Raw genomic sequence first — 21855 nt, forward strand, 5'->3', positions numbered from 1 at the left:
TTAATTTATAAAACATTGGATTGTATTCAATTGCATTTGATTCAGTTATTTGCTTTTAATAAGTGATTACTGTTTAATTATTATGTTCTAAAGATCACTTTACCTTTACTGTACTGGCCCCTTCCCTTCACCACAACAGCAATAAAGCCCTTGGTCCTCAGAGGATGAGACCACCAAAGAATTGTTCACAAGACAGAAAACAGAGCATAGTTTATAAGGTCTTTTAAGACTATGAATTAAATGAAGGCCATTTACCCCCCCCAAATGATGCTTCAAGGCTTGCTGGTAGGCTATTTAACTAGGATCAAAGAAGTGGGGGAAAAATTTGAGTTGGAGAGGAAAAAACATGTCTAGTAGGAAGATGTGTTCACTGCAAGAAAAGAAAGCCAAACATTCCAGGTGTCTTACAGAAAGCGGGAGGGCCTACAATATGAACAAACAAACTGAAGCCTGCATTTCTCCAACTGGGGCCGATTCAAAATACTGGTACTAAAGTAATCTGTGTCTTAGGCTTCTGAAGTCTCCACACTCTTGGGGGGTACGCGCAGAACAAGCAGCTACTGGGTTCATCCAACAAGAAGCCACAACTTTATTGATAGAAACAGTACAAATTTCAAATCAGGTTGCATTTAATCTTCTCTGAAACACTGAAAAAGTCTTTTTCTCCAGATTGTTACATCGTTAATTCCTGCAAAAGAAAAATGACAATCAGAGGAAGGGATGGATAATTCTGAAAACTGCCATCAACAGGGACTAGACACTAACAGAAAATAATGGGCTTGAGGATGAATGCCTCCCTGATGAAGAGATCAAGGGTAAAGTCTAAAAAGCAAAGTCGGGGTTGGGTGCTCCCCAGATGGACTGCTCTGCTTTTAAGGATACTAAGAGGATCCAAAACCATATAAAGGTTACTAAGTAGTTCAAAACATCTCAAAACTCCACTTTATTAAGGTTAATGGTAGAATTTCTAAGTGAAACCTTCACTAAGAATCAGAGCAGAGGGAAAGAGAAAGGACATCAACACTTACCATAATAGCATTTACAATATCATTACTGTTGTTCTTTAGTGCTCGGACAGCCTTTGCTCTGGATACATTTGCTTGGGACATGACCAATTCTATGTCTTTAACTTCCACACCTGTTTCGTCAACCTGGGGATGAGAAAGAAAACTTAAGACTATAACCATGGGCAAGACAGAACCTGGTTCAAGAAACTTCTGGGCTACCAGACAGATCCAATACCAAGCTCCTCACTAGCAGTTAATATTAGTTAACTGGAATAGTAAGCTGTCAGTAATGCCAAATGATACCAGCTCTTCACATAATTTGAGAATAATTAAGGCTAAAAAATATCACACATGGAGAACAAGAAGGGACTTTAGAGGTCATCTCGTCCCCATCCCCCCCATCTTCCCCCTCCATTTTACAAATAAAGAAACTGAGGCCCAGAGAGGTTAAAGGGCCTGTCAGGCTCTATGAGCTGTGACACTGGGAAAGGACTTCTGAGAATCATCACCACCACTTAGGACAAAGCAGCTTATCAAGTAATCATTACAAAAACACTGTTCTTCCCCCCTCCCCAGTTATACCTCCTCCTCTTCACTTTCTTCTTGTACAGTTGGAGTCTGTGTATTTTCCTGGATGTTTGAAACAGCTTCACCCTGTACTTTGAATTTTTCAGCAGCAGCTAGCTGTGCCTGCTGAGAGAGATCCTCAATCTGCAAAATGAGAAAACATAGGCTGAGAAGATTATCAGTCTAGATCAGCCAGGGGATCCTAGACAAGCCCAAGTGCCAGCTCTAGATTGCTTGCCCAACCCCATAATTCTGGTGCCATAGGAGAGAACAACTTCAAAACCTCTGGCTCAGTCATGGAGCCCAGCTCACCTTGGCTTCCCCAAAGACTATATAGGTATCTGAGGCTGGGCTCTTGTAGACATCTGGCTTTGTGATGACAAACAGGATGTTCTTAGATTTCCGGATGGTGACTCTAGTAACCCCTGTCACTTGTCGAAGTCCCAGTTTGGACATAGCCTGCAAAGTGAGAGGAAATAAATGGAAACCAAAATTCCCAGCTCAAAAAAGGAGCTTTGGGTGTGACACATATGAGAAACCTAATATCCAAGATAAAACCCACCTCCTCAGCTCAAAAGACCTTGCTAACTGCTGAGAAGGAAAGGTCTGCCAGGATCTCTGGATTCTTTGGTTACCTCTGCTCTACAAGAGGCTAATTGTTTTTAATGTTAGAATGTTAGAGACGGAGAAGAGAAATACCCCACATCAGCTTTGCTAATATCATTCTCCAAAATCATTTCAAAAAAGCCCTTATTCCCTTCCTTTTGGCTCCTTCATACCTTTCGTGCTTTCTTTTCACTTCGACTCTGTTTTGCTTTACTGACTGGTTCCTCATCGATCTCAGCAGCTGCTGCCAGCTGGTGAAAGAAAAGTAAGATTTAAGTCAACTCCACCAGAGTCCTAGCAGGCACATATCCCCCCCTCACGGATGGTCAGTGTTTTCTCAGTCTCCTTTTCCAACAGAGCTCTCTGAGATTAATTCTACAATGACCCTTTTCTTCCAAGAGGGAATTTTTTCCCCCCTAAATTAAGTTTTTATTGATATTTTCAGTTTCTTACATCACAATAGTATCCTATGTAGCCCTCCAATCCCAGAGAGCTACGCCATAAGAAAAGTAGCATTTTTTTGGAGAGGAAAAAAAGCCAGCACAACTGACTGATATAAAAGATGTTCACTGTGTAACACCCATGGACCTCCCACCCCTATGATGGAGTGAGTTGGGGGGTTGTCCTCTCAAATCTCTTCATTCAAGTCCTGCATGATCTTTATAATTTCATTATTTACTTTTGATTTTTTTGGTGTGTAGTTGTTCTTTGAATTTATTTTGCTGTGATTAATGTGTATGTTGGCTTCTTGGCTCTGCTTTAGTTCATATAGATTTTGCCACACTTTTCTGTATTCATCACATACATCATTTAGCATTCCATTATACTTATGTACCACAATTGATTTAGCCATTCCCTGGCCAATGGGCACCTACTATGACTCCAATTCTTAGGTATCACAAAAAAAGTGCTGTTATAAATATTCTGGAGTTTATGGGGACTTTTTCCTTCCATGGTATACAAGCTCAGTACTAGAGTTTCTTGTTCAAAGGGCATGGACATTTTAGTCATTTGATTTCCATCATTTCAAACTGGTTTCCCAAATGGCAGTACCATTTCACAGCTTCACCAACACTATATTGTGCTGCCCCATCTTTCCATAACCCCTCCAACACTGACCATGTGACCTTTGATCACTACCAAGACAGAACTTTTAAGTGAAATGTGCTTACCTGGGCCTGTTGCGTGGTTGCCTGTGTAGAATCCTGTTCCTCAAGCTCTGGTACTGATTCATCACTGTCAGATTCTGTTCCAGACCCTGTGAAGACAAAAAAAATCTTTATTTTCTAATAGTTATTTTGAAGAAGGTACCTGAAGAGGAGGTAGGGGGTGGAGGTAGCAGAAGCCACTTACCATACCCCATAGACAAGCATATCATGCTGTTTCTTTTGTTAGAAGCTGACTCCAAATGAGAGGATTTCTAGGAAGACAGCTAGGCCAGTCCCAACATAATGGTTACTGAGGGTGTGCACACACAATTTTATACATAAAGGATGCAACCCCAAAGATGAAGGCAATATGAGAGATGCAACCAATGATTGCTTTCCACCGTTTTAGATTCCTCACTTTTTAGCAAAGCCCACTTTATGTTGGTTTGTTCAACTCCAACCTCACCACACCCCTCCAACTATCCTGGAACAAGTTTTGCAAGCAAGATATAACCAGTGACCAAGTGACACATGTGAAGCAAATTTAGTCTAGCTATAAAGTAGGGGGAGGGGGGAGTTGCGAGCGCACAAGCCAGGCAGGGCATTTCCTCCCTCTCTTCAAATAGGCAAGGAGCCATAAATAGCTGGTACAGGAGTTTGACAACTTTAAAACAGCTTTCCCCTAGAAGTTTGTACTTGATTAATTAAAATTTCCCAGCAATGCCAAATTACAGCCTGATTAGCAACACCTTCACTAATATTTTAAAGTTTAAAATTTTTCCAACTAAAAGGTAAGCATGATTAAAAACCACTGAAGAGCAAATCTGCTGTACCATCTCACAGAGGGAAAGATAATACAGACATAAAGTCCTATTTCTAATATAGATTTATAAGAGTCCCTGGGCCTTAAGTCATTTGACAAATCTTAATGTGACAGGAAAGAAAATCAAGGCACCTAGAGACCCCAAACTCTATCATACGATTCTAGGCCCAGGGACATGGTTAGTGATATGGGTAGAGATTAAAGCAAATGACAGTGCAGTGGGTCTTGGTTTTCAAAGTCAGACTAGGTAGGCAGGGAAAGGAGTTGATGGGAGACTCAAGAGTCTAGTTTAGTGACCATACCACATGAAGTTGCATGGGGCAAGTCCGAGGTGATGAAAACCAAGAACCCACACCATTTCCCCAAAGTCTTTGCACTTTAAAATACCATTCTATGATCTATGTTCAAACACAAGCAAGGACAGGGGAGAGTGGAGAATCCTAAGGTTAGTATTGGTGGGTGGCCCTGAGAAGGGTGCGGGCGACACACCATGCACACAGCAAACCAAGGCGAATACCCTTGTTGTTCTTCAAAACAGGCTGCTTGGCAGGAGGGATTGGGGCAGGGACCCCAGTAGGTTTGGGGGTGGGCATGTCCACCAGGACCGGCTGGAAAGGCACTCCCCCTGAGGGTGGTTCCGGGGGGATCAGAGGCGGCAGCTCGTCCTCATCAGCTGGGGCTTGGGGCTTACAGGGTGCTTCAGGCACCAGCCCAGGTGAGGACGGCAGAAGAGGCTGCTGTTTAGGGAGCAAAGGAGGAGGGACTGGGGAGGGAACAAGAAGCAAAGAAACTGGTGGGATGGGAGTGGGAGACAGAGAAGCTGACTCAGCCTTGATAAGGTTGGATTCAGGGGCAGCAGCTACTGAGGGAGAGGATGGGGCAGGAGTAGGCAATGTGAGATCCTTTGAAGAGGAAGCAGGCCCTTCCTCCTTTTCAGTAATAAGCAGACCTTCAGAAGCCTGGGGAGCACCTTTTTGGCCTAGAGGGGCTCCTGCAGTACCAATCTTAGTTGAGACAGCAGGGGAAGCTGCTGGGGAAATAGGAGTCCTAAGGGGTGAAGTAGCATGACCCTTCTTGGCTGACGGGCCTTTTGGAGTTGGGACAATAGGTGTACTCTTGGGAGCTGTATGGGCAGAAGAACCCTTCTTGTTTGGGGGCCCTTTAGGAGCTTGAGAGACACTGGCTTCCAAAGGTGAGACCACTTCAGAAGTGTGATTAGTGGTCCCTTTATGGGTTACAGTCAATACTGTGGAAGAAGTTGATTTGGGAGGTGGAGTTCTATCTGACAAAGCAGGAGCCTCTTTGTGAGCTAAGTCAGGTGGACCAGCAGAACCCTTTTTGGGTAGGGACCTTTTAGAAGTTTGAGGAGAGACAGCTACCCCTTTAGGGGATGGAGAAGTAGCAGCTGGGGGAGTGGGGGCACCTTTAGCTGCTGCTGCAGAAGTAGCAGAGACCTTCTTGGCTGGGGGCCCTTTAGGAGACTGAGGAGAGACAGTGGCCTCCAAAGGTGAGGAATCAGAAGGGACTTTGGGGGACAGAGAAGTAGCAGCTGGGGGAGCAGGGGGACCTTTAGCTGCTGCAGAAGTAGTAGCAGAGCCCTTCTTGGCTGGGGGCCCTTTAGGAGACTGAGGAGAAACAGTGGCCTCCAAAGGTGAAGAATCAGAAGTGACTTTGGGAGACAGAGAAGCAGCAGCTGCAGAAGTAGCAGAGCCCTTCTTGGCTGGGGGCCCTTTAGGAGACTGAGGAGACACAGTGGCTTCCAAAGGTGAAGAATCAGAAGTGACTTTGGGGGACAGAGAAGTAGCAGCTGGGGGAGTGGGGGCACCTTTAGCTGCTGCAGGGGAAGTAGCAGAGCCCTTCTTGGCTGGGGGCCCTTTAGGAGACTGAGGAGATACAATGGCCTCTAAAGGAGAAGAATCAGAAGGGACTTTGGGGGACAGAGAAGTAGTAGAGTCCTTCTTGGCTGGGGGTCCTTTAGGAACTTGAGGAGAGACAGTGACCTCCAAAGGAGAGGTAGTTATAGCCGAAGTGGAGGCCCCTTTGGGAGATGAAGGAACAACTGATGGAGTAGTGGGGGCCTCTTTGGAGGATGGAGAAGGCACAGCTGGTGGAACAGGGACCTCTTTGGGGGCTGGAGGCATAGCTGGTGTAGTGAGGGCCTCTTTGGGGGATGGTGGAGCTGCAGCTGACATAACAGTGGGGACTTCTTTGGGGGCGGGAGACATTGCAGCTGGGACCTCTTTGGGGCTGGAGGCATAGTTGGTGAAGTAAGGGCTTTTTTGGGGGATGGTGGCATTGCAGCTGGTAGGGTAGTGGGGACTTCTTTGGGGGCTGGAGGCATTGCAGATGGGACCTCTTTGGGGGCTGGAGACATTGCTGGTGGAGTGAGGGCTTTTTTGGGGGACGGTGGCATTGCAGCTGGTGGGGTAGTGGGGGCCCTGTTGAGGGAAAGCGGAGCTGGAGCTGCAGCTGTTGGAGCAGTAGGGGCTCCTTTGGGGGTTGGAGAAAGCACAGCTGGAGTAGTGGGGACGTCTTTAGGGGCTGAAGGAGGCAGAGCTGGCAAAGTAGTGGAGGCCCTTTTGGGAGATGGTGGAGTAGGGCCCCCTTTGTGGGGGAGAGTCACAAGTGGGGATGTAGGTGACCCTTTAGGAGATGGAGTGGCTGAGGCCAGATCAAAGGCAAGGGGGGATCTGTTAGGAATGACAGTGGCCTCTAAAGGAGAGGTGGCTACTCCTGGGGAATCAGAAGTCTCTTTGGGGGACGGAGTTATAGTGTCGGGCAAAACAGATGGAACTGGTGCACTTTGGGGAGTAAAAGAAGCTAGAGTTAAGGAAGCAGGGACTGTTGCAGAACTTGCCTTATCTGGGAGCACCTCTGGAATTTGGGGAGTGACAGAAGCCCCCAAAGGAGAAATAGCTACAGTTGAGGAAATATGGGGACTTTCAGGAGACACAGGACCCTCTCTAGCCATATGGCCTTTAGGAGATGCAGAAGAGAGAGCAAACTCCAAAGGGGAGAGAGTTGCAGCTGGAGTACTGGTGGTTTCTTTGGGAGCTACAGGGGAAAGAGTGAGTGGAGTAGCAGGATTTTTCTTTGTTGAGGAGTCCATCTGAGCTGAAGAGAAAAGGAGCCCCTGAGGAGAGGGGAATACAGCTGGGGTGGTGGGGCAGCCTTTGAGGGCTAGACTAACAGAGCTGGGGGGGCTATCAGGGACTACAAGAGGAGAGGCTGAAGGAGAGGGAGTAGAAAGATCTATTTTGGCTTTTGGGACTTTTGGAGTGCTAGAGACCTCTAGAGTAGAATTGCCTGCATTTGCGGTTGGAGAAGTTAATACTGTCAGAGAGGGGACTGTAGCAGGAAGAGGGGATCCCATAAGATCTTTTTTTGCTGGGGTGGTTTCCGGAGATGGAGAACCTGGTGAGGACTTCAAAGAACAAGCTGAGGGATTTTCGGGAGCCACATGGTCCAAAGGTAGGGTAATAGGTATCTTCTTGGTTGGAGAATCTGTTTGGATTGGAGTAGAGACTCCAAGAGGAGACACAGGGACAACCTGGGAATCTCTGAGATCTTTCAGAGGTGGAGAGAGAGGGGTCTTAAGAGAAGGGGCCGAAACCTGGACAACAGAAGGATCCTTGGGAACTATAGGGGACAGGGGTAAGGCTGTGGGGGGAACAGCATGATCCTTCTTGGACTTGGAGTCTGCTGAATCAGAAGGAATAAAAGGGCTACCCAGTGGACAGCTGCCTCCCTCAAGGGAAATGGGTACAGTAGCAGTTACAGTAGGGGGAGCCAGTATGGCAACTTGGGTGGTTGCTACAACTGGAGTAGGGGTTCCTTTTAGGGATGGACTCCCAAGGGGAGGAGCTTTGGGTCCTAAAGATAGAACAGGTGGAGACAAAGGGTAAGTAGGGGGAAGTGGCAGAGAAGTGGCAACAGATGGTCCAGAAGACAATTTAGGGGCTATGCTTATGTCAGAGGTATCTTTCTGAACAGGTGGTATCAATAAGGAAAATGGACTCCCTATAGGTGAACTGGACACTACAGGAGAAACTAGAGGGTCTTTTGGAAATAAAGCTATAGGGGATCCTAGGGTTGTAGAGGAGGTTGAAGACCCTTGGGAAGAAATACCTAGAGGAATGGTGATTGGAGCAGGGCTTTTAGGTTTTGAGAAATTATCAGAGCCTATTTGAGCTGCAGCTCCAGAGCTGGGAGAAACAATATGTTTGGCATGTGAGAGAGGAGGGTCTAAAAGAGGAGTGAAGGCAGCAGAGGGGGCTTTTGGAGCCATGGTTATTGGAGAAGGGGGGGCCATAGGAGCAGTCTGGATTGAAACAGGTAAGGCAGGGGCTGTCTGGAGAATGGTGTTTGACTCAGAAGCTAGAGGAGTTCCAAGATGTAGTGGGAGAGCAGTGACTACATCTGGAGGGGTGGAAGTGCCTTTCAAGTCAGCAGATTCCTGAGGGGTAACTGTGGCAGAAGTGGAAGCCACTTTTGGGATTGGAGATGTAGGATTAGTAGGAGTCAGCAGAGATGTGATTGCCCCAGGTGTAGTTGGGTTCACTGGACTGGGTGAAGCATCCAGGCTCTTTTGAGCAGAGGAGGGGGCCAGGGCCACCAGAGACAAAGGAGCTGAAGAGGAAGGGGCACCTTTCAGAGCTGGGGAAATCATAGGGTGAAGCCAGAGCTAGGGCAGCTGGGGAGATGGGAGGTCCTATAAGATCTGGGAGAAAGGCCGGTGTAGCCATAGGGGAAGATGGTGGCAAAGTATAAGTGTCTGCAGCTTGGGGAGGACCAGCCCCTAGAGGCAGGGTTGCCAAAAGGGATGCTTGGGAGAAGGGTGCTACAGAAGGAACAGAGAATGGGGAGGGTGGGTCAGGTGTACTTGGTGGACAAAGGTGCTGGGGAATGGTAGAGAAAGAAGAGAGGGGAGGAGGGGGGAGGGGAGGAACAGGTCCAGGCTGTGCCAAAGCAGCGCTAAAAGACACAGGGGGCATAGCTGGAAGGAAGAGAGAATAAAAGAGGGAAGGGAAAGGAAAAAACAAAGGTGAGTTATCCAATCCCATTCAGTGAAACATGCCTCACAGAAAATACTTTTTGTTTTACTTGAATATGAAAGTCACATCACATGAAAGCTCATTTAGAAGGGAGCAACACATATCACCAACTAACTTTCTCCAAAAATAAAGCACCACAACAGTTTCCCATAAGGATTTTGTCAAGTTCCTACAACAGAAATATTAAGTCTCAGGGGAAGGAAGAGCACCTGAAAAGTGGTTTTACAAAGTATGGGCATGTTGGGACCCTACAGTTCCGGATGCCCTCTATTTCCCACTTCTAAGGGCCCTTGCACAAAAAAAGCCCCCTTTCCTACCAGCACATTCTTTCATACTGCCTACCCAAGGATCACAAACTAACAAAATCATGTTCATGTACCTGCTACTTGATGTTGACATGAAGAATGAGCAAGAAACAATTCAGTATAAATCCAAGGACATCATCAGATCAGAACCACACTCTGACCCACCACAAGGCAGATCCCTTTGAGTCAGCAAAACAGGAAGTTTAAAATCCTCTCTACTCTCAATTCAATGCAGAGGAGTGTGGCACTACTGAAAGAACACTGGAATGGGAGCCTAGGGTTCTAATTGACTGGTACCATATGATCCTGGAAAAATAACCAGGTTTTTTTTGGCCAATATCTTCCTTTGCAGAACACAAAAAAGGTGGACTATATAATCCTTTATGGCCCTCTTCCATCTCTAGGATTCTGTACTTAAGAGGCAAATGTGCTGGGAAGGAGGAAAAAAAAAAGATATATGCCTTCATTTGGCAATGTTAGCTCTTCAGAGGTATGAAGATTAATCAGACTTTAAAGGGGTTTAATCTTAGTCATAAGGGTGTAGGCTGTCATATAGCTTTGGCTCAACTTGTCCAACCAGACAGACTTCAGTTTGGAACTAGGATAGGATACAGAAAAGGGGTGGGAGTGAGGGCGCACAAGATTTAGAGTGGAAAGGGAACTGTGTATCCCCTAAATAATCATTTGAAGCTCTCCAGCCTTGAAATGAGGAAAGGAAGGTTAACATCAGGGACAAAGTAAGGCTCAGTCAAGGGGTTCCTCTGAATATTGGACTAGCACGAGTATTCACAGGGAAGTATAAAACTGGATTAACAAGTGATAATCAGTTTACCCCACATACGTATATTCAACTCAACCCAAAAGTTTCTATACAAAAACAGAAGGTTTCAACTAGTCCTCTCTGGAAAACTTGTAGTTCAAAGCTTACAGGCTTATAATTGAGATATGTGCATGTCCAATAGGAATGCAAGACAGAAACCCAAAACAAGAAAATGCCCCAACTCCTGCTTTAGCTTGAAATCCGACCAGTAATACTGTCTCTGGATACTTGTGTTATTCACTTCAGTGATTGCGCCTACACTGTTTAGTCATACAAAGTCACAGCCCACAAATCACTGGCACCCCTCAACACTGAAAACCTATTGTTCCAACTCAAGTCTCTTCACGTTAGAATTAAGGCTTGTCAAGAACAATAACAACTGGGATAGAAAATCCTGGCCATGGGCAAGAAAACTAGAAGCCAGTTTTCTCTCTCAATGAATGGGAGTCAGAGTAACTAAAAATTTGAGGAACACTCAGATTTCAGAAGTGCCTTGGACTCCATCATATGCTTCTATAGTGATATTTAAAGGCCAGTAGAAAATTGTATTAGATTGATTCTTCTGAGAAACACTGAAATCACTTTAACTTTTCACAAGCCTTCCCTGTCCTGTTCCAACCAAGAACCCTGCTTTTCTTCCATGGCATAGTGGCAGCTGCATTTAATCCCTTCAGCTGCTAAAAGTCAAACTGGAGGAGAGGGAGAACTTTACCATACCCCCAAAGAGCTCATTGTGTAAGACACTATTGGCTAGAGTACCATATGACCATTTTTTAACCAAAAAATAAAGGCTCGTTGTAAATCGAAGAATCTGAAGTAGAGATAATAAGTTGCAGGCATGAGAAGCAGGATGAACTTCACTCAGCCTAATCACAAACCACTCATTCCAATTTCTTTAGCCTTCACCTCCCATACAGCACCTCACCTGTCTTTACAGACTGAAAAGTAAAGAAAAAAGCAACTTTATCGGGCTCATTAGATATCAGGTCCCAAAGTTTCATTAGGTAACACCTGCAGAAAATGTTGCTGCAACACAATTAAAACCGATTCACAGCACTAATCCCAGCACACCTCATCCCAGGGGAGAATTCCAAGGCCCACTAGGGCTCTCTCACCATTTGTGAGCATCTAATCCAGACATGTGACGGAAGGCACAATGCCAAATGACATCTAAAACCTTGATGCAACTTCCTGGCTGGAGCTTCACCCGAGCTCCGGGTCTCTTCAGCCAGTCTGTGTGTCGGCCACTTCCAGCAGGGGGAGAATCTCTGGAACCTGCTCAATATCCTTGTGGGGGAGGAGTCACAACAGCTCCTTTTTCGGAAACAGAGGTAACCCACAAAAATAGTCCCATCGGGGGAACTGAGAACTTTAATAAAAGTGATGCTCAAGAAACTACCCTCACTCCATCAACTAGATCTGTCAAAAAGTCAGGCTACATCAGACAGCCGTGTTGCTCCCTCCACCCGCACCGCCCCCTCTTTGCCACTTGACCCCCTAAGACTGTTCAGTCAATCAACCTTATAGTGAACCCACCGGGTGGACCTACCTGTCTCAGCCTGGGGCTGTGGCAACTCTTGCTCTGTGGCTGGGACGGTTTCTGTCGCTTCGCCAGGCATTTCTGGGGGGGAGAGGAGACCTCGAATTACCAGAGAACCCCTCCCTCGGCTGCCCCCGCTGTCCGCCGAGTCCCACTCGGGGCCAGTACCGACCGAGCGCGAGGTCCGGGCCCCAAAGCGGCCCGCGAGGATCGGGGGCAAGCCGCGACTCCCATCAACGTCTCGGGGGCCGACCCACAGGTCCGCGGCTGCTCCGTGACCCGCCCGGCCGCCAGCCCCCTGCTCCCACGGCGCCTCAACGGCCGAGCTGCACACGCCGTGGGGGGTGGGGGCGGGGACGGCTCTCGCTCTGAAGCCTCTTCTCCCCCTCCCGCCCCCCCTAGCCGGACGAAGGCCTTGCAGACCCCATTTCGTCTGGGAGCCTCGGGCTAGCCTCCCTCCCGCAGTCCCCCGCGTCCCGAGGGACTCCGCCGGGCTCCCGGTTCTCCTTAGCTCCGTTCCCAGTGGCAGAGGGGGAAGCCTGGCTCTCGAGGGAAGCGGATGGCGGCGGATAGAGAGCGGCGGGAGAGGCGGCACTTACTGTGAGAGGAACACGGATCCAAGATGGCTGCAGAAAGAGATCTGGAGTGAGCGTGACCGGCCCCTGCTGCGGCGGAAGCTAAGCGTGAGAAGGGGCGGGGCAAGCGCGTGCGCTTCCGGTTCAGAAGCGTCTAGCCGGGGAAGCGCCTGACCAGGGAGTGGCTTCTAGCTGGGGCTGTCATTCTGTTCTTGGTCCATGCATATTTATTAAGCGCCTGCCATGTACCGGGCGCTGTGCTAAGCCTTGGTGATATAGAAGGAGGGGTCATAGACAGGCCCTCGCAGTCTAATGGTGGCGGCAACATGCAAACACAACTATGTACAAATAAGTCACACTTAAAAAAAATTGGACTTAACAAGGAAAGCATTGGAATTAAGAGGGATTGGGGAAGGTTCCTGTGGAAGGTGGGATTTTAGCTGGGACTTGCAGGAAGCCAGGGAGATCAGTTGTCCGAGTAGGGGAGGGAGAGCGCTGCAGGCGTCGGGGACAGCCAGAGAAAGTGTCAGGAGTCTGGGAGATGGAGTTTCTTAATCAAAGAACAGCCATAGAATAGAAGGGGTGTGTATGGGGATGGGAAGGTGGAGGGTGGTGTAAGATATAATAAAACTGGAAAGGAATGAGGGGTCTAGGTCGTGAAGGGCTTTGAATACAGAAACAGAACATTTTGTGTTTGCTTTTGGAGACAATAGGAAGCCACTGGAGTACACTGGAGTAGGGGGTGTATGTGTGTGTGACATCATCAATCCTGCACTTTAGGAAAATCACTTTACTGTCTGAATGGAGGATGGATTGGAGTAGGGAGAACCTTGAGGCAGGCAAACCCACTAGCAGGCTATTGCAATAGTACTGGAGTAAGGTGATGAGAGCCTGCTGGAAAGTGGTAGCAGTGTCAGAAAAGGAGAGATGTGGCAAAGGTGAAATCAGCAGTCCTTGGTAACAGATTGGATAGAGGGGGTTAGAGATAGTGAGGAGTTGAGGATGATTCCTAGGTTTCCAGCCTGGTGGTGCCCTTGCCCATAATAGGGAAGTTTAAAAGGGAAAAAAGTTGGGAAAAAAGAGAAGTTCAGCTTCGGACATGTTGAGTTTGAGATGTTTACTGGACATCCACTTCAAGATATCTCATGGGCAATTGGAGATGTGAGACTGTGAAGACAGGTTAGTGCTAAAGAACTAGATTTGAAAATCATCAACATAGAGATAATTAAATCCATAGAAGCTGATAAGATCACCAAGTTAAATAATACAGAGGGAGGAAAAAATAGGGGCCAAGCCTTGAGGGACACACCCACAGTTAGAAGGTATGACCAGGATGAAGGAGACCGAGGAGCAGTCAGATAGATAGGAGAACTGGTACGAAGTAGCATCATGAAAACCTAGAGAGAACTTATCAAGTAGAAAAGAGTGGTCCACATTATTAAAGGCTGCAAAAAGGTCAATAAGGATGGGGATTGAGAAAAGACCATTAGATTGGACAACTAAGACATTGTTAGTACCTTGGAAGAGAGCAGTTTCAGTTGAATGATGAGTTAGAAAGGTTGGAAGTAGATAATAGAACGAGAGGAAAGGAAGTGGAGGCACTGACCATAGACAGCCTTAACAAGGAATTTAGTTCCCAGAGGGAAGAAAGCTAGAGAATGGTGGTTGACAGTCATGGATAGATCAAGTGAGGGTTTTTTGACGATGAGGGAGATATGGACATGTTATGGATGTGTTTGTAGGCAGGAGGGAAGAAGCCAAGGTGAGAGTGGCATGCAATGACAGAAGGAGTCATCTGCTAGAGAAGACAGGATGGAATGGGATCAAAGGGGCTTGTCCTGGCAAGCAGAAAGGCTCCCTCTTCCTGTGAGACAGGGATGAGGGAGGAGATAGTGACACCAAGAATTTGAGTGATATGACATGAGGAACAGGGGAGGAGGGAGCAATTTCTTTTTCAGTGAAATATGAGGGGAGAGGCAGAGTTCTGGAAGATCTGAAGAAGGGATGAGAGTTTGGAAAAGCCTCTGTGGTGAATAGGATAGTGAGTCAATTAGGGAAGTTTGAAAGGATTACTTCACACAGTGAGGACCCAGTTGAGATTACATAAATTTATAGTTAATCCAGTTAGCAAGGATACTGGTAGCGTGGCTTGTGAGTATAAGAGGGTAGCTCTTTGATAAGGCTGCCAAAAACTACTCCTCTTCAAATAAGCAGATTTTCTGCCCACTGCAGTCCCTCGTACTCTCTCACTTCCCCTTGGCTTTTGGAAACAGTAAATATTGTAGGGAAGGCCAGTCTTGACCCTATCTCCCTTGATGGACAGAAACAATATTCTTTCTTCCTTAACCTAGAAGGATGGCAGTCTCCACCCTGTAATGCTTCTTAATGATTGAGTATTATGTTCCAGTGGCATATTTGCTAGGTAGCATTATGTGACTTTAAGGTTTTGCAAAACTTTATTATCCCTTTATAGATGAGGAGATTGAGAGATAAAATTACTTGCCCTAGGGTCACACAGCTAGTAAGAATCTGAGGCAAGATTTGAACTCAGCCTTCCTAACTTCAAATCCACTATACCACCCATTAGCCACAATTTTTGATGCTCTTGTTTGCTATAGAGGCCTCAAATGTTAAGGAAACAAGTCATAATTCTTTTTTATATATAAATTTGTATTACTGGGAAAAAAACAACAAATATGTGGATAATCTTACCCTGATAGGTGGCAGGGACTGTTTCTACCTTTGTATTATACCCAGTACTTTCTTAGTGAGATGTTAAACCATATCATGATTGCTAAATGTTTATTGAATAAATGAATCCTCTGTAAATGTGGGTATTCCTTCTCTTGGTATTGAAAGCAACAAGTATCTCCTCCCACTCCCCTTCTCCAAACACACCCACTCTGCTTGTTTGAAGCCAGGCCTGACTTGGGCCAGGATTAGAATGAAATAACCAGGAAGCTACATCTAGCACCTTAGAGCCCTAGTGCCCTGGGCCAATTAAGTCGTGTGTGTGTGTGTGGGGGGGGCAATTGGGGTTAAGTGACTTGCCTAGGGTCACACAGCTAGTAAGTTTCAAGTGTCTGAGGCCGGATTTGAACTCAGGTCCTCCTGGACCTGAGGCTAGAGCTCTATCTACTGCCTAGCTACCCCCTAATTAAGTCTTGAGGACAGTTTCATTGTCTTTTTGGGAAAAAGACTAATCTATGTGACCTTCCATTTTTACTGCCATGGGTCCCAAGTACATGTTGCTCCTATTACACCTATCCATCTGTATGCTGTAATCCAGTTAATGCGCAGTATTTTGCATTCTCTTTGTTTTTGCAGTGTGAATGGTTAGACAAATACCTTTTGATCAATTACAGTCTCATTAAAGTGACTTTGTGTTCCTAGGGCCTGTGACATTGCAAGGTAACTTTTAATCTCACTACTCAACTGAATCTGCTTTCTCATAAGAACAAGAGCCATTCCCCAATAATATGTCTTCAAAGGATAGGAATAGACAGCTTTTAAATGAAATTGCAAATCACTTTTCATAACCACCTGTGAAGTAGTTTAAGTATTAGTCTCATTCTATCAGAGGCTCAGGGACGTTAAGTAATTTTTGGTCATGGTCACAGTCTGCAAGCAGCTGAGATGAAAAAAATAATCCAAGACTTCTGATTCCAAATCCATGGCTCTTTCCACTGTGCCAGATTCCAGTTTACTTTCTCTGAGCATATGCCAGCAATGTAAGATAGACCCTAAACTAGAGTAATGGTAACTAATTTGGGATTAATGATTTATTTATTCATGAAGTAGACTAATCCACAGGAAGATGAGTTATCTCATTTTGAAATGGAAGAGATCTTAGACATCATATGGTCTCCTAGAGGGCTGCCCACATCAATGAAAATATAGACCCTCGAAATAGTATAGAATACTGCCCCCATTCTTCAGGTAAGGAAATAAAGACCCAGGGAAATTAAGTTTGTTTTAGTTAACACAGAGTGATCTGAAATTGGAGGGAAAAGAGCCAGTACTCCTAATAGTCCATAAACCACAAGTTATCCAGAGCCCAGAAAGGGTTTCCATAGTTTGAATTATTTTGAATTCAAGAAAATGAAATAAAAATAATACTTGTTATATGTTTTGTACTTATAAACAGTGGTGGTCAGGAGGACAAGCACTTGTGGTGTGAACCTTGCTAAAATCTTTTCAGGGCTGCTCATCCACATTTGGTGTTTACCTGATTCACCCAATTCTCACCTGTGGCTCCAAGAAGCTGTAACATGCATAGTGGCCACACATTGGTAAACTGTCTCAGCCTGTGCTAAACCAGGTTGAGGGTAACTGACAAGTCTCAAACCTGTTGGTGAGTGAGGGGGTAGCTATCCCAAGCATGTGAAGACTTCCCCTGTCCATATTTTTATTACATTAGCAACATGCTTTTATATTAACTAAGGCTATTTTGTATTTTATTTATTAGAAAAATGAAAATTTGTCCTCAATTTAGAGGGGGAAAAAAGATCATTCTATGGAAAAGAGACTAATATACCTCTCAAGGATGTTTAATCCTAGTTAGAAATCTTCATGTAGTTTTATATTCATCAGTATTTATTTTTGTGTGCAGTCTAATTTTTAAGGAATTATTTTCTTCAGTGAGCTTTTGTACATCCTTTTCCATTTGACCAATTCTACTTTTTAAGAAGTTGGGTTTTTTTCAGTGATTTTTTTTGTACATCTTTTCTCCAAGTTGTTGAGTCTTTTTTCATGATTCTTTTGCATCACTGTCATTTCTTTTTCCAGTATTTCCTCTACCTCTCTTATTTTATTTTTAAAATACTTTTTGAGTTCTTCCTCTAGTAAATCTTTTTTTTTGGGGGGGGAAAGAGGGCTGAAACCAATTTACATTTTTCTTTGAAGCTTTGCATATAGTCATTTTGATATTGTTGTCCTCTTCTGAATTTGTGTTTTGATCTTCCCTGTCACCATAATAACTTCCTATGGTCATGTTCTTTTTTTGTTGCTCATTTTTCCAGCCTGTTTCTTGACTCCCAACTTTATGTTAAAGTTGGTCTTTGCTCCTGGGGTAGAAGGGGGGCAGTGTCCCAAGCTTCAGGTTTTTTGTGCTGCTGTTTTCAGAGCTAGTTCTGGGAGTCTGTAAATTCTAAATTCTTCCCAAGTGATATGATCTAAGGAGAGGTGTACTCACTGCTCTCCTGGCTTGTGCTATGGTCTATGAATGACCTGAAGCATTCTTTTCTACTCTGGAACTCTAACCAGTGTCCCTGTTCCCTTGTGGCTTTGAGCTCTAGTGTACTAGTGTTCCTTTTTGACCTGGGACAGTACCTGTGCCAGTGTATGGGCAATGCAGCAGAGTCTTGCACCTAGCGCCAGCAAAGGGTCCCCTGTAATCCCCTTCTGACTAGTTGCCCCACCCCCTTACTGTCTAAGGGCTGAGAGCTCTGGATGTTATCACCGCCCATTCAATCACCTCCAGGCCCGTAGCTGGCTTGTAGTCCAGCAGGACTGCACTCTACTCTCCCCGCAGTGAGACAGACCTTTCCTGTCAACCTTCTAAGTTGTCTTGTGCTGGCACATTGTTTCACCTTGTCTTTTTGCTGGTTCTGCTGCTCCAGAATTTGTTGTGAGGCATCATTTTAAAGTTGTTTGGAGGGGAATTTGGGAGAGCTCAGGTGAGTCCCTGCCTTTACTCTGCCACCTTGGCTCTGCCCCCTTGTGTGTAATCTAAACCAGAGGGTCCCAAACTTATTTGCCCTACTGCTACCTTTTAAAAAATAATTACTCAGCACCCCCCTGGGGTGAGGTTAGGTTAACCCTTATTTTTATTCAATGCCTCCTAATTGCACCCAAGGCTACTACTGCCCCCCTTGGATCATTCTAGTGCCCCCCAGGGGGCAGTATTGCCCATTTTTGGAACTTATGAAAACCATGAACCAACAAAAATTCACATTTGTTTTCAAGAGTCCAGTGTATTTTAATTCCTCCTCATATCACAATATAATGCCTTGACCCTCCTGCTATAGTGATCCACAACATCTCTGGCAAAAGTGATCCTTAGACCAAAAAATATATTTAAGGGTAAAGTATTGTTCAGTCATGTCCAACTCTTTGTAACCCTGTGGACCATAGCTCACCAGGCCCTTTTATCCTCCACTATCTCTTGAAATCTATCCAAGTTCATGTTCATTGCTTCCATGACACTTTCTATCTATCTCTATATGCTGTCTCCTCCTTTTGCCTTCAATCTTTTCCAACATTAGAGTCTTTTCCAGTGAATCCTGTTATCTTATTATGTGGCCAAAGTATTTAAGCTTCAGCTTCAGTATTTAAACTTGCAGTGAATAGTCTGAATTGATTTAAGTATTGACTGATTTGATCTCCTTTATGTCCAAGGGACTTTCAAAAATAGCCTCCATCACCACGGGATATCTATAAGGGGCCACAGTCACCCAGATTCCGACCTCGAAGCTACCAAGTAACTGTTTTCTTTGTGAACGTAGTTGATAGGAAAGAATACCAACAGATTCTTTCTTAGAGCGAAGAACTCTCTCATGGAAAATAAATATCTGTCTGTCATCTGAAAAAAATTGCCTGTCATTTTTGTATAGTGAAGCTCATCTATAATGATGAATTTTAAATTCTTATTCTGGAGATGAGGATGGTTGCTAACTCTTTAATTAAGTATCTAAGCTTTCAATGAAGCTACGGTAGAAGTAACATAACAGAGACTAAAGTCTCTACCATGTAGGCTAATTTATTTTTTCTCCAAAAATGTAGTGAAATTGTCCTTGAGACTTCATTGGTCCAGTGAACTTAGGCTCTGGCTATTTTGATGTGACTTCTTGTTGGCCTGAATACCAAATAAAGCCCATGAGGAATCAGAAGTTTCTCCCTTAGGCTTCATCAATGTGCTTATAAGACCAATACAGAGGTAGGGGAGTCCTTGCTTGCCTGAATCAATGCTTTATTTTTACTGAATCAATCCTTTCCCTGCTATGGTTAAGTACACCTCTCTTTATTAACTATTAGATGTCTACAAGTGTCTCATTTTGTTTCAGTCCTGGACCTGAATCACCAGATTGGTCTGAAACAAGCCTGGCTTTCAATGGGAGCCATTTTATCTAAGAAATTTTTCATATCTTTTAATCTTCAGAGAGAGAAAAGGCTATAGGTGTTTTCTTTCCCCCATTCTGTAAATCAAAACTCATCAAAATAATTTCTCATTCTCTCTTCTTTTGATTCAATATCTAATGATGAGGAAGCTTTTCTTCTCAACAAGGCCTCTTCTATCTGTCCCTTTTATTATATTCCTTCCAAGACCTTGCTCCTTATATTATTTACTACCTCGCCCCCCCCATCTTTAATTTCTATTGGCTCTTTTTTTGCTATCTAAAGACATAACCAGATTTTCTCCATAATTAAGAATTTTTTCTTTTATCCTATCATCCCTCAAACTCCCATACCACAATTTGTCAGCTATTCCCCAATTGATGGGCATCCATTTTGTTTTCAGTTCTTTGCTAAGACAAAAAATTCTGCTATAAATCCTTTTTGTACATATGAGGTCTTTCCCTGTCTTTGATCTCTTCAGGGTGTATGCTCAATGAAAATACTGATTTTCTGAGTATAGTTCAAATTATTTTCCAGAATGATTGGATCAGTTCATAGCTCTTTCAACAGTGCATTAATATGCTTGTATTCCCATAGCTCCTGTATAATTTTTTTTTGTGTGTGATGGCAACTGGGGTTAAGTGACTTACCCAGGGTCACACAGCTAGTGAGTGTTACATGTCTAAGGCCACATTTGAACTCAGGTCCTCCTGACTCCAGGGCTGATGTTCTATCCACTGCACCACCTAGCTGCCCCCATCTCCTGTATAATTTCAGATCTAAACAGTAAAATCTTTCTTGTTCTTTGTATACATAAATGCTTTTTTAATTGATGATTAAGTTCACAATAAAAAAGAAAAATTTAAAAAATCTGAGAGATGATTATTGAGACTATACAAACTATAGTATATGAATGCAATGGAATATAGTGTCAGAAGAAATGAAAAATATGAAGAATTCAGAAACTTGGGAAAACTTGTATGAACTGATGCAGAATGAAGTAAACCAAACTAAAAGAACAATTTACACGAAAAACCACAGTATGTGAAGAAAAACAATATAGGGCACAGGAGCTTTTTGATCAGTGCAGTTAGTAACCAATCTCAACTTCGGAGAAGTAAGATAAAAAATGCCCCTTTTCTCTTGGCAGAGTGGTAGGATACTCTTGGTGCCAAATGAGGCATGCTATTTAAGACATGACTGATGTATCAGTTTGTTTGATTTCCAAACTTCTTTGTTATGGAAGACATTACTTGGAAGTGACAGTGATAGAAAAGATTTTTAAAAAAAAGCTTTAAAAAAACTTTAAAAGAGAAACTACTGTCTTCAAAGTTATCAATGGTCACTTAATGGACAAATCCAAGGATTTCATCCTTTTATCTTTTCTAGTATTTGACATGCCCTCCTCTTGTATAATTCCTCTTCCCATATTTTTGTGACACTACTTTCTCTTACTTCTCCAGGCTGACCACTTTTTTTGCTGGACCATGTTCCATATCCTATTCTTTAAACATAGGTGTCCCACAAGGGTCTGTCCTGTCAAGTACTCTTGTCTCTAGTGATCTCATCAGCTCCCATGGGCTTAATTATCATCTCTATGCCTATGGCCTTTATCTATGTATCCAGCCTTTATCTCTCTCCTGGCTTACAGTCCTACATCAACACCTGTTCATTAATTTGAATTGATGTCCCACCAACAGACATTTCAAACTCAATAAACTTATTGTCTTTTCCCCCAAGCCCTCCTTTCTGAATTTCCCCATTTTTTTTTTAAGGTACCATCATTCCAGTTACTTAGGTTTGCAAGCTCAGTCATCTTGGTTCATTCCCTTCCCTCCCCTCCCATATTCAATCACTTTCCAACTCCTTTTTTGATTCTACTTCTATACTGCCTTCTTTCTATTCACCACCCTTCATCATTTTCCTTTGACTATTGATTGCAACATTCTCCTCGTTAGACTTTTGGTTATAATCTCTTCTGTCCAATTCATCCTCCATATACCTATTAATTCACAAGGGGCCACGTCACTTCTCAAGAACCTTTAATGTCTCCTTATGTCCTTTCAGATAAAACTCCTCAGCTTAGCATGTACAGTGCTGGTCTGAGCCCTTATATCACATTCTCCTTCATGCATTGTTTCAGTTAAATTAGGCTACTTACTGATAACCAAACTTAGCCTTCTATTTATTACCTCTGTACCTTTGCATAGATTGTCCTGCATGCCCTGAATAGTCCTTTTTCACCTCTACCTTTTAAGAGTCCCAGTGTCCTTCAGGGCTCAACCCATGTGCCA

The 21855-nt window shown here is 44.3% G+C and overlaps 1 protein-coding gene across 1 annotated transcript; it reads right to left on the reverse strand.

Moving 5' to 3' along the window:
• Nucleotides 1-565: 565 nt before the first annotated feature.
• NACA (nascent polypeptide associated complex subunit alpha) lies at nt 566-12577 on the reverse strand. Its single transcript, XM_020990075.1, has 8 exons — nt 12470-12577; nt 11880-11951; nt 3353-3438; nt 2354-2431; nt 1887-2033; nt 1590-1718; nt 1029-1151; nt 566-688 (listed from the first exon to the last, which is right to left on the reverse strand). The coding sequence occupies exons 2-8, from the start codon at nt 11947-11949 to the stop codon at nt 674-676; spliced, it is 648 nt and encodes a 215-aa protein (XP_020845734.1). The 5' UTR covers nt 11950-11951; nt 12470-12577; the 3' UTR covers nt 566-673.
• Between the last annotated feature and the right edge of the window lie 9278 nt (nt 12578-21855).

Source organism: Phascolarctos cinereus, unplaced genomic scaffold (genome assembly GCF_003287225.1).
Source record: "Phascolarctos cinereus isolate Bilbo 61053 unplaced genomic scaffold, phaCin_HiC Scaffold_1;HRSCAF=81, whole genome shotgun sequence".
NCBI classification, from domain to species: domain Eukaryota; kingdom Metazoa; phylum Chordata; class Mammalia; order Diprotodontia; family Phascolarctidae; genus Phascolarctos; species Phascolarctos cinereus.

What these genes read in the sequence shown, in the direction of transcription:
- NACA (XM_020990075.1), bottom strand. Translation starts at nt 11,949, where the DNA reads ATGCCTGGCGAAGCGACAGAAACCGTCCCAGCCACAGAGCAAGAGTTG. An exon ending in GTGAAAAGAAAGCACGAAAG is followed by an intron (nt 2,034 to 2,353) that starts GTATGAAGGAGC and finishes CTCACTTTGCAG; the next exon opens with GCTATGTCCAAACTGGGACT. An exon ending in AAGAAAGTGAAGAGGAGGAG is followed by an intron (nt 1,152 to 1,589) that starts GTATAACTGGGG and finishes TCTCATCCCCAG; the next exon opens with GTTGACGAAACAGGTGTGGA.